This window comes from Capsicum annuum, chromosome 12, assembly GCF_002878395.1.
Source record: "Capsicum annuum cultivar UCD-10X-F1 chromosome 12, UCD10Xv1.1, whole genome shotgun sequence".
Lineage (NCBI taxonomy): Eukaryota > Viridiplantae > Streptophyta > Magnoliopsida > Solanales > Solanaceae > Capsicum > Capsicum annuum.
The window spans coordinates 209,650,361-209,663,272 of NC_061122.1; the positions used below are offsets into that span (position 1 = coordinate 209,650,361).

At 26.4% G+C, this 12,912-nt stretch overlaps 1 protein-coding gene across 1 annotated transcript in view; it reads left to right on the forward strand.

Moving 5' to 3' along the window:
• The first annotated feature begins 9,502 nt into the window (after positions 1-9,502).
• The window catches only part of LOC107851171 (amino acid permease 6), an 8,096-nt gene continuing 4,686 nt past the window's right edge, over positions 9,503-12,912 (forward strand). Inside the window, exons 1-5 of the mRNA XM_016696099.2 lie at positions 9,503-10,544; positions 11,355-11,588; positions 11,705-11,798; positions 11,922-12,136; positions 12,614-12,759. Coding sequence (XP_016551585.1) covers positions 10,427-10,544; positions 11,355-11,588; positions 11,705-11,798; positions 11,922-12,136; positions 12,614-12,759 — 807 coding nt within the window. The 5' untranslated portion in view covers positions 9,503-10,426. The remainder of the gene's footprint in view (positions 10,545-11,354; positions 11,589-11,704; positions 11,799-11,921; positions 12,137-12,613; positions 12,760-12,912) is intronic.

Consider the following 12,912-nt stretch of genomic DNA (forward strand, 5'->3'; position numbering starts at 1 on the left):
TTTGTCTTCAACCTCGTTTCACCAAACCATTGGACCTTTGAACCGTAGGCTATGATACCACTTGTTGGGTTCGAAATCGAGAGGGCGTCATGTGGAAGTTAAAAGTTGCAAATTGTCGTGGTGATAATTCAGACGATAAAGAAAAATAATATTAAAAGGCATAAAATTATTATATATTTTGGCCAATTGGTCTACATATTATAAAACCTAATATTTAAAAAGCATGAAAACTAATTGAGAGAAAATCTCCACCTAAACAAAAGTATTAAACGACTACATTGTGGATGTTTTGTGTTATGGTATGAGAAGGGATCTTCTATTTATAGATGTCCAAAATCTTTCCTCCAAAGGTTAGCCAAATATGAAAAAGCTTTATATTTTCTTTTAAGGAAAAATAAAAGTAATTATGGTATTACTTTTATTTTCCTTTTAAGAAAAACAAAACTTAAGTTTGGTAAGAAAATCAGGGTAAAAACCCTAACAGTAGGTGAGGTGTCCATTTTTTATTGGATAAAGGGGTTAACTTGTTACCAAATTGTTATTTTTTTGTTGAGAAATTGTTATTTTGATTTTTAATGGAGGGATCATCACACGGGGTTGAGATACATGGTATGATGAGGGTAAATATGTAAAAGTTAACTTTTGAGAGGAACAAAATTACGTACCTACAACTCCAATGCTTCCCTTCCCTTATTGGATGCAATAATTGTCCAATATCAACACTAAGAACAAATAAAAGGGGAATCCAAGTCCCTTAGCCAAAAGTTAAGTGGATTAAAAAGGTAGGAAAGAATATTTGGTACACAAAAAGAGGAATTGTTCATCTAGAATTGAAACAATGAGATGGAAAATATCAAAAGGTTACGTAACTCATATTTAATTGTCTTTATCCAACTGAAAGCTAAGGAGCAAGGGTGGAACCGGAGTTTAAGTTACGGGTTGGGTCGAATTCTATAGTTTTAATCTAAACTTTTATATTTGTTTTGAGAGATTTACTTAATAGGTACAAATTATGAATTTAGAATGAGATAAACTACTTTTAATAAGTGTTATTTCGTAACTCTTGGTTTTCAATGTGTATTACTATCTATCCCTGCATTTGCTTTGTATATTACCATATCTTTGCCATTCTATTTTCGTAACATTCCTTTTGAGTTGTGAGGGTCCATAGAAAATAGTCGATCTACCCCACAAAGGTGGGAATAATATTTGTGTAAATTATATCCTTCTCAGATTTCATTTATAAGATTATACTGACTATATTATTATTGTTTGATAATTTAAAAATATTGTAATCTTAAACTCGTAAATTTTAAATTCCTGCGTCATGACATTAGTGGCTTAGCTCTTTGCGCTTCCCGCAGTCTGCCTCCTTTCTCTCCACGAAGCAGTAAAAAGTCTTCTTGCGTGTTATAATCTTTGCGGGAATGAATCGCATATGTTGGTTGAGAATTGCTTTTCACTAAGGATATCTTTTATGAGAAGTGGAAAGAGGAAAAGCATACTGACCCAAAAGCAGCATGAGAATGACTAAAAAGAGACAGATTAACTAATTAACTCTTTCCATGTTTTCCTTGTTTGGCAATTTGTTATTTAAAGTTATCAACGACTGATTAATACACTCGTTTCATTTTCAAAGGTTCGGACCAAATGCAATGCCAAATTGTGGGGGGCCTTATCTTGGCTTGGATTTATCTTATAATAATAATATCCCCTGAAAACAACATGAAATAACTACCACCCATTTTCTTTTCGAGTTTCTTAGGTTCATTTTGGGTGACGCTTCTAATAAGATTTTTTTGACATACCAACATTTAGAACTCGAATTTTCAGTTAAGGATGGAAAAGTCTCTCTAATTTATCACAATCCATATTGGTAACTACCACCATTTCAATAGGAAATACAAATTTCACTTATTATGTTACTTTATACTTTAATGGAATTTATCTAGATCAAAATTATACAAAATAAAAATAGGCACAATTGAAAACTAACAAATTCTGATAAATTAACTTTAACGGTGTAAATAATTTTTCTCATAATATTTTTAATTAGCTCAAAAGGTAGGTCGTATTATTCGATATCCAAAAATTATAAAAAGAATAAAACAAAAATTATTTATTACATTTTTTATTCATTTTTACTTGTCCACTTTCCCATTGGTACAGTTAAGAAATAGTAAACGATAGGGTTAGTATTTTCATACTATCTTTTGAATATAGTAAATTTAATATTTGAAAAATACATTAGATAATGAATCGTATTTAATGTTAAAGATAAAATGGATTGAAATACGTAAATCATCCATTCATTTTATAAATTAGACAAATATTATTAAACATCTTAAAATAAAAAATAGAAAAATAAAAATAAACAAAGAAAATAAATAAATGTTCAAAAAGAGCAACCGGTAAAAATTTCTCTTTAGAAAACTATGCATCCCTTTTATTATAAAAAAAGAACGTTCGAGGATGAAAAATCAATGCCTACCATACTTGACCTAAAAATATTATAATGCCACCCAAATTTCATACTAGTAGGTAAAAGTAGCTCGAATTTTTGGTTTAACTACGCGTACCACGCATGTATAACGCTTGATTATTTAAAACTAAATGATTTTATCTATTACGGAGATTTTTAATTAAGTTTAAAAGTTTAAACCACTATACAAAGATTCTTCACACTTTAATATAATAATGTAAACATGAACATATATTTTAGTGTAAGCACATATATATTTTTACATCATCACTTTTGTGTTTCTCATGCAATACTTCTTTCCTTTACTGCCAGTAATTAAGAGAAACGCATCAATTTGAATCATATTTGTGGTACGATTATTTTTCTTTTTTCTTTCTACATTTAAAATCCTTCCTTGTTTTTAAAATTAAATCTTTACAAAAACATTGATTTCATTCTTATTACGTAGTTAAAACTTTTTAAAATTCGGTACTTCTTAAATTTTGCTTATTCTAACTCTTTTATATTTATTTTTAGATTTTTCAAATCTTCTTAAAATCAAATTTAATTGACTTAGAAATCTTAAACTAATGAAAAAACTATTACTTGTCATTAATTTTGATGACTTCTAATAAAGAAAGATTTTATCATAAATATATTTAATTAATTTTTAACTCTTAAATATTAGGGAAAATGGTGAAAAGACGACATGCCTGCTTTAGCAGCTTCAATCGTGATTTTACTATATTATCCCTCAGCAGCTTCAATCGTGATTTTACTATATTATTTCTAATAATATATAAGAGGTAATAAGCTTCTGAAGCAGGCAGCTTGTGGACGGCATGCCTGCTTCAGCAGCTTCAATCGTGATTTTACTATATTATCCCTAATAAATTATTATAAGTCATTTATGTATTAAAATTTTTAAAACAATTAATTAAAAATTTAAAATAGATATTTATGATAGGACTGCTTCAGCTGCTTTCGTGATTTTGCTATATCATTCTTAATTAATTATTATAAGTTATTTACGTATTAGAAAATTAATAATACATGATTAAAAAAAGTAAATAGATATTTATGACATACTTTGTTTCAGTTACTTCAATTGTGATTTTACTATATCATTCCTAATTAATTACAATAAGTCATTTACGTATTAAAAAATTAATAAGATTTAATTAAAAAATATAGTAAACATTTATGACATGTCTGCTTCAATTGTTTCAATTGTGATTTTATTATATCACCCTTAATTAATTATTATCGATCATTCAAGCATTAAGAAATTGATAATGTTCCATAAAAAAGGGATAAAATAGACACAAAATTCTAAGTTAACTCTTGATGTTTTAAATTAATTTGACGACTTATATGTAGTTCACTTTTAAAAAAAAAATCACAAGTTCTTTTTATAGTAAATTTATTATATCGCTTCTAATTAGTTAGTCGTTGATGTCTTAAATTAACTTGACAGTCCACTTTTAAAAAAAAAAAATCACAAGTTCTTTTTATAGTAAATTTATTATATCGCTTCTAATTAGTTAGTCGTTGATGTCTTAAATTAACTTGACAACTTATATGGGATTCACTTTTAAAAAATAAATCACAAGTAACTTTTGTAGTAATTTTATTATATTACTTCTGGATAGTTATTATAAGTCATTGAAGTATTAGATAATTAATTATTATAAGTCGTTTACGTAATAGAAAATTAATATTATTTAATAAAAAAAAGTAAATAGATATTTATGACATATCTGTTTCAGCTGCTTCAATCGTGATTTTTACTATATCATCCCTAATTAATTATATAAGTCATTTACGTATAGAAAATTAATAATATATAATGAAAAACGTAAAATAAATATTTATGACATGTCTGCTTCAGCTGCTTCAATCGTGATTTTACTATATCATTCCTGATTAATTGTTATAAGTCATTACGTATTAGAAAATTAATAATATTTATTTAAAAAATAAAATAGACATTTATAACATGCCTGCTTCAGCTACTTCAATCGTCATTTCACTATATCACACGTAATTAATTATTATTGATCATCTAAGCATTAGAAAATTAATAATATTTCATTGAAAAGATAAAATAGACACAAAATTATAAGTTAACACTTGATATTTTAAATTAACTGAACGACTTATATGGAGTCCACTTAAATTTTTATTCACAAATACATTTTATAGTAATTTTATTATATCTCTTCTAATTAGTTAACCATTGATGTTTTAAATTAAATTGACGACTTATACAGGGTTCACTTAAAATAATTTCACAAGTAATTTTATTATATCAATTCTAAATAGTCATTATAAGTCATTTAATTATTATATTATAAATAATATTTAATAAAAAGGATAAAATAGATTAAAAAAATTAAAAAATAAAAATGATCGGATAAAGTACTTTGCAATAGTAATATTTGTGTCAAAAAAAGATATGAAAGTAGTACACCTATTGAGATCTAAATAATTAGATTCAACTAAAAAATTAAATACATAGTTACGATATAGATCTGAGTGATTAAAATATCAATTTTTATTAGGTACAATCAAAATAAAGCATAAAATACATAAACAAGGAAATTAAATTATAATTTTTTTAACAACCTTTTCGTTTCGGTGATCGACATGCTTATATGTCATTTAAGTATTAGAAAATTAATAATAATTAATAAAATAAATAAGTAAAATAGACATTTATAACATGTCTGTTCAAGCTGCTTCAACCATAATTTATTACATCACCTCTAATTATAAATTATTTAAGTATTAAAAAGTTAATAAATTGAATAAAAAAAGTAAAATAGACATAAAATAACTAATTAACTCTTTATGTTGTAAATTAACTTGACATCTTATATGACGCTCACTTAAATTATTTTTGTAAGTATTTTTTTACAGTAATTTTGGTATATCCCTTCTAATTAGTTATTATAAGTCATTTAAGATATGCCTGTTTCGCTACTTCAATCGTGATATTTGCTTAACTCTTAAAATCATATTGATTTCACTTAAAATAGAATAAAATAAAAAATATTATAAATTTAAATATTAAAAATTTTAATTATTAAAAATTATTTAATAATAACAATTTAGTTTACTGCTTTTATAATAATTTTAAAAATGGAAGCTTAGCATGTTGGGCTCGTGTTCAGCACGGGCCTATCACCACCAGTATATATATAAGTGCCAATAAGCTGGTGAATCAGGCAGCTTGTGGACAACATGCCTGCTTCAACAGCTTCAATCGTGATTTTACTGTATTACCCTTAATTAATTATTATAAGTCATTTATGTATTAAAATATTAAAAAAATTAATACAAAATTTAAAATAGACATTTATGATAGAACTGCTTCAGCTGCTTCAACCGTGATTTTACTATATCATTCTTAATTAATTATTATAAGTTATTTATGTATTAGAAAATTATGTCTTCTCATCTTGTTCTGTGCTTTATTACGGATTTGGTTATTATCTCATGTCTTGAGCCAGGGGTCTATCGAAAATAGCCTTGCTACTTCTTCAGAAGTAGTAGTATGGACTGCTTACATCTTACCCTCCCCAGACCCCAGTATGTGGGAAAACACTGGATTTGTTGTTGTTGTTATTTATGTATTAGAAAATTAATAATACATAATTAAAAAAAATTAAATAGATATTTATGACATGCTTGCTTCAGCTACTTCAACCATAATTTTACTATATCATTCCTAATTAATTATTATAAGTCCTTTACATATTAAAAAATTAATAATATTTAATTAAAAAATATAATAAACATTCATGGCATGTCTACTTTAATAGTGATTTTATTATATCACCCCTAATTAATTATTATAGATCATTTAAGCATTAAAAAATTGATAATATTTCATAAAAAAAAAGGTAAAATAGACACAAAATTCTAAGTTAACTATTGATGTTTTAAATTAATGTGATGACTTATATGTAGTCCACTTAAAAAAATTTCACAAGTACATTTTATAGTAATTTAATTATATCGCTTCTAATTAGTTAGTCGTTGATGTTTTAAATTAACTTGACAACTTATACGGGGTTCACTTTAAAAAAAATTCACAAGTAAATTTTATAGTAATTTTATTATATCACTTCTAGATAGTTATTATAAGTAATTGAAGCATTAGATAATTAATTATTATAAGTCATTTACGTATTAGAAAATTAATATTATTTAATTAAAAAAGTAAAATATATATTTATGACATATCTGTTTCAGCTGCTTCAATCGTGATTTTACTATATCATCCCTAATTAATTATATAAGTCATTTATGTATTAGAAAATTAATAGTAATATATAATGAAAAAAGTAAAATAAATATTTATGGCATGCCTCTTCAACCGTGATTTTACTATATCATTCCTAATTAATTGTTATAAGTCATTTACGTATTAGAAAATTAATAATATTTAATTAAAAAAATACAATAGGCATTTATGACATGCCTGCTTCAGCTACTTCAATCGTGATTTTACTATATCACACTTAATTAATTATTATAGATCATCTAAGCATTAGAAAATTAACACTAATATTTTATTGAAAATATAAAATAGGCACAAAATTATAAGTTAACACTTGATGTTTTAAATTAACTGAACGACTTATATGAAATCCACTTAAATTTTTCCCCACAAATACTTTTTATTGTAATTTTATTATATCGCTTCTAATTAGTTAAACATTGATGTTTTAAATTAACTTGATAACTTATACGGGGTTCACTTACAAAAATTTCACAAGTAACTTTTATAGTAATTTTATTATATCAATTCTAAATAGTCATTATAAGTCATTTAAGTATTAGATTATAAATAATATTTAAGAACAAGGATAAAATAGATAAAAAATAAAAAAATTAAAAATGATCGGATAAAGTACTTTGCAATAGTAATATCTATGTCAAAAAAAGATATGAAAGTAGTACACCTATTTAGATCTAAATAATTAGATTCAAACAAAAAATTAAATACATAGTTACGATGTAAATTTGAGTGATTAAAATATCAATTTTGATTAGGTACAATTAAATAAAGCATAAAATACATAAACAAGGAAATTAAATTTTAATTTTTTTAACAACCTTTTCGTTTCGGTGATCGACATGCTTGTCGACCACTATTTGCTCCATAATTTTACTATATCACCCTTAATTATTATATGTCATTTACGTATTAAAAAATTAATAATAATTAATAAAATAAATAAGTAAAATAGACATTTATAACATGTCTACTTCAGCTGCTTCAACTATAATTTACTACATCACATCTAATTATAAATCATTTAAATATTAAAAAATTAATTAATTGGATAAAAAAAGTAAAATAGACATAAAATAATTAATTAACTCTATATGTTTTAAATTAACTTGACATCTTATACGAGGCTCACTTAAATTATTTTTACAAGTATTTTTATAGTAATTTTGCTATATCACTTTTAATTAGTTATTTAAAGTCATTTAAGACATGTCTGTTTCACTACTTCAATCGTGATATTTGCTTAACTCTCGAAATTATACCAATGTCACTTAAAATAGAATAAAAGAAAAAAAATTATAAATTAAAATAATTAAAAATTTTAATTATTTAAAATTATTTAATAATGACAATTTATTTCACTGTTTTTATAATAATTTTAAAAATTGAAGCTTAGCATGTTGGGCCCGTGCTCAGCACGGGCCTATCACCACTAGTTATATCTAACAAGAGGGAATGGGGTGGGAGAAGTAAGCACCTGCCCGTCAACATGTCTGCTTCTCCTGCCTCCTTCATCAGCTGCTTCCTCCATAATTTTATTACATTATCTCTAATTAATTATTAAAAAATTATTATAAAGTCATCTAAGTATATTAAAAAAATTAATAATATTTAATGTTAAATTTACTTAACGTTTTATCTGAGCTCATTTAATTTTTTCTCGCAAATATTTTTGTATATTAATTTTATTATTTCACTTCTAATTAGACGTGTCTGCTTCACTATTTTAATCGTAATTTTACTATGTCATTCTGAATTAATTATTATGACCATTCGCAAATATTTTTGTATAGTAATTTTGTTATATTACTTCTGATTGGACGTGTCTGCTTCATTGTTTCAATCGTAATTTTACTATGTCATTTCTAATTAATTATTATGACCATTTAAGTATTGTATCAATTAATAATATTTGATAACAAAGGTAAAATAGATATAAAATGATAAGTTAATCAAAAAAATTTCATAGGTATTTTTTATAGTAATTTTTCTGTATCACTTCTAATTGGTTGTTGTGAGTCATTAAGACACGTAACTTTACTATATCACTCATAATTAATTATTATGTTCATCTAAGCATCATGACACTTAAATTGGAATAGAAGAAAAAATATTATACATCACAATAATATGAAATTTAAATTATTTAAAAAATATAATTGACTATCAATGCCACAAAAGTTTGAACAACGAGAGCGATATATATTATTGAAAAATTATACAAAAAGTATTATAAATTATAATAGTTAACAACTTAAAATATCTATTAAAAAACTATTATATATTCCTAAAATATATTATAAATCTCAATAATTAAAACAAAATTTTAAAAAAATATTCGTTGGGCCCGTGTCTTGCACAGGCTATTGGTGACTAGTGTATATATATATGTGTGTATGTATGTATACATATATCATTTTATCCTTTATACTTTTATCGTTTTATCATTCTTATCCTTGTACTCTTTAAAATTTCACTTCAATACTTGCAAATAGTCAAACAAACCACTCTAACTATTTTAAAGGTCTCTATATTTGTATATTTGATGATTTTATGTGGCAAATTGATGATTGAGTTGGGGTAAATATGTGAATTTTATAGTTATGTATAATGAGTATAACCATACAAATTTAAACTAAATATGATTAAATTATAAAAAAATTCCCCTTTTTCCGTTCTTCCACATTTTCACCACCTTCAATCAATATTTAAGAAAACTAATTAGGAAAGGTTCTATGGAAGGCAAATCATTATCCTTTTCTGTTAGCTAGAAATATATGGATATTTTAGTGTTAATCTTTTTTGATTAAGGATTGCTTTAGGATTATCGTAGTTTAAAGTTATGGTGAAGATTTTTAATGATGAATTTATTTGATGGAAAGAAGCTGAAGAACTTTTAAAAGAAAATTTTTTAAAGGGTTCTTAAATTGATTGTTTGTGATGCTAGTGAAAATGGTTGTAATTTCTGAAAAGGGCATTATTGGATCTATTTGTTTGAAGATGAAATTCTTCTCCATTTCCATCCTTTTATATTATTTTTGTTGTCGAGGTGGAGCATTGACGTAACTGATAAAGTTACTATCATGTGATTAGAAGGTTACCGCAGATAGTAAAAGCAATCATTTACAAAAATTGAAGGAAATTTGCTTCAATGAATTTCTTTTATTTTCTATAATTGAAAGGAAAAAAATGAGAATAAATATGGTGGAAAATAAGAGTATGAAGATGGTGGAAGGAAAAGGTGATAGTGGATTGGAAAATTAAAAAAAATGTTGAATTTTTTGAAATAATACTATAAAATAAATTAATTAATATGATGCGTAATAGAAAATTTGATGTGGATAAAGACGTTCCATTCATGTCAGAATGTCGCAGGAGCTTGCACACGAGGTGAAGAGTGCTTAAAATCATTTGATTGAATATGTGCCATGTGCTTAAATGAAACTTTAAAAAGTATAAGGATTGAAATGATAAAATGAAACAAATACAAGAAGCTTTCGAACTATTCTTTCTTTATTTTATTATTTTTTAACTTCTAACTCACTTATATATTGTTCCTATTTGTCCCCTCTTTTTCCTTCTTTTCCATAAACCCCCCATCTTCTTCCTAACTCCATATAACACAACACACAGTACAACAAACTCTTACACAAATAATAATGGCATCAGAATTTGAGAAGAACAGTACCAATATGTATGTAGAACAATCACCACAAGGACTAGAAAATGGACAAGTTCAGAAAAATGTTGATGATGATGGGCGTGAGAAAAGAACAGGTACTTGATAATTACACAAACTATATATCGTTCTCAATTTTTTGCTTGTCATTCTTGTGTGCAAATGTCTAGCTGTTTTTCTCCATATCGTTTCAATTTTAACTTTGGGGCAGAGTTTATAAACTCATATATGGTCTAAGAGTTGTCTTTGGCTAGTTTCAGCTTAAATTTGTGGTAAGAAATAAGTCATAAACATTTGTGTGACTATAAATTATCCCGTTAAAGATAAAATAAGAAGTTATAAGTTAAACTGCTTTACATATAAGAAATAACAACATTTTTTCAGGGACAAACTAATAATGGAATTATAACAAATAAATCGGGATAGACTGAGTACATAGAAATCTTTCTTCTCTGTTTCTAAAAATCGAATCACTTTTCCATTTCGCTTGTTATTGTTGAGCAAATGTCGTGCTAATCTTTTTTGTATCATTTCTATTTAGCTTGAAGGAACGGTCCCGACAGAGAGTGCACATATAATTACTAATACATGAATGAAACTACTACAGAATCCTCCTCCTCTTCTTTTTTTCTGAAAAATTGAATTGTCAATTTCTCGATTTCTGCTTATCATTCATCTTTTCCAAATGTCATTAACTTTTTTTTATATCGTTTCAATTTTGACTTGAAAGAACGGTCCAAACAGAGAGCGCACACATAATCACTAATATAGAATGAAACTACACATAGACTTCTCTTTTTTTTTCTTAAAAATTGAATCATTAATTTCTTGTTTTCTGCTTGTCATTCTTTCTTTTATAAATGTCATACTAATTTTCTCTGTATCGTTTCAATTTTGACTTTTTTAAGGGACGGTGCTGACGGCAAGTGCACATATTATAACAGCTGTGATAGGGTCAGGGGTACTATCACTTGCATGGGCAATGGCTCAGCTAGGGTGGGTGGCTGGTATTGTTATTCTCTTCCTCTTTTCTTTCATCACTTATTTCACTTCAACGTTGCTCGCCGATTGTTATCGCTCTCCTGGCCCTGTCGCCGGCAAGAGAAACTATAGTTACATGGAGGTTGTCCGCTCTCACTTAGGTAACATATTGTTATTGAATTTAAGTTACATACACTTACACTACATACTGATACAATATCTATGAGTTGTGAGGTATAGTAACTTATGTATTTACTTTTGTGAGTCTTTTAAACAGGAGGAATTAAGGTGCAACTATGTGGAATATCCCAATATGGTAACCTAGTGGGAATTACCATTGGATACACAATTACTGCCTCAATCAGTATGGTGTAAGTCTAATTAATTTTTTCAGAAAATAATTCAATCTTTTTCTATGTGATCTTAATGACAATTATATTACTATCAATTGATTAAACAAATATTTTATTAATTTTTTAAACAAAATTATTCAGGGCAGTAGTAAGGTCAAACTGTTTCCACAAGAAGGGGCACCAAGCTAATTGCACAGTATCCAATTACCCATATATGGCTGTTTTTGCTGTGCTACAAATAATACTAAGCCAAATACCAAATTTCCATAAGCTATCATGGCTATCAATTCTTGCAGCAGTTATGTCTTTTGCTTACTCTCTTATTGGGCTTGGACTTTCCATAGCCAAAGTTGCAGGTTACCACTCTCACATTGTACCACCCAACTTATTTCTCTTTTATATTTGATAATATAAATATAAATAACACTCTTTTCATCTTTCAAATTTGAGAGTCAAATAAGTTTTTCTTTAAAATAATTTTGTCTTCTATGTTCAATGTTACGGTCGAAGAGGAGCCTTGACTAACCAATAAAGTTGTCCTCATGTAGCTTGAAAGTCACGGATTCTAGTTGTGAAAAATGTGCAATGGACACTTATCGTCAGACCATTCTCCTATCGGTCTTCCCTTTTTACTTTATTTGAATGAAGATCAAAATTAAGAAGTTTGACTCTCGGAATTCGAATTATAACACATAAATATAAATTAAGATGGAGAAAGTGCTAATTACAAGTTAAAATTTATTCATAATAACAAAAAATCTGTCACTATTAGTAGATTATTTTTGTATTTTTTGTGGTCCGTGAAGACACTAATTGTCTGCAATTATTTTTAGGTGTAGGGCATCATGTAAAGACAAGCCTAACTGGGACAAAAGCAAGGGTGGACGTGTCAGAAGCACAGAAAGTTTGGAGAGGTTTACAAGCTATTGGAGATATTGCCTTTGCTTATGCTTTTGCCACCATTCTCATTGAAATACAGGCAAGAACAAGAAGTTCCTTTATTTTTTATTAATTACTATTTTGAATTATACGTTATATTAGAGTAAAATAATATTTGCAATATATATATATATATGGTGGCATATGCATAAGCAAAGGCAATATCTCCAATAGCTTGTAAACCTCTCCAAAC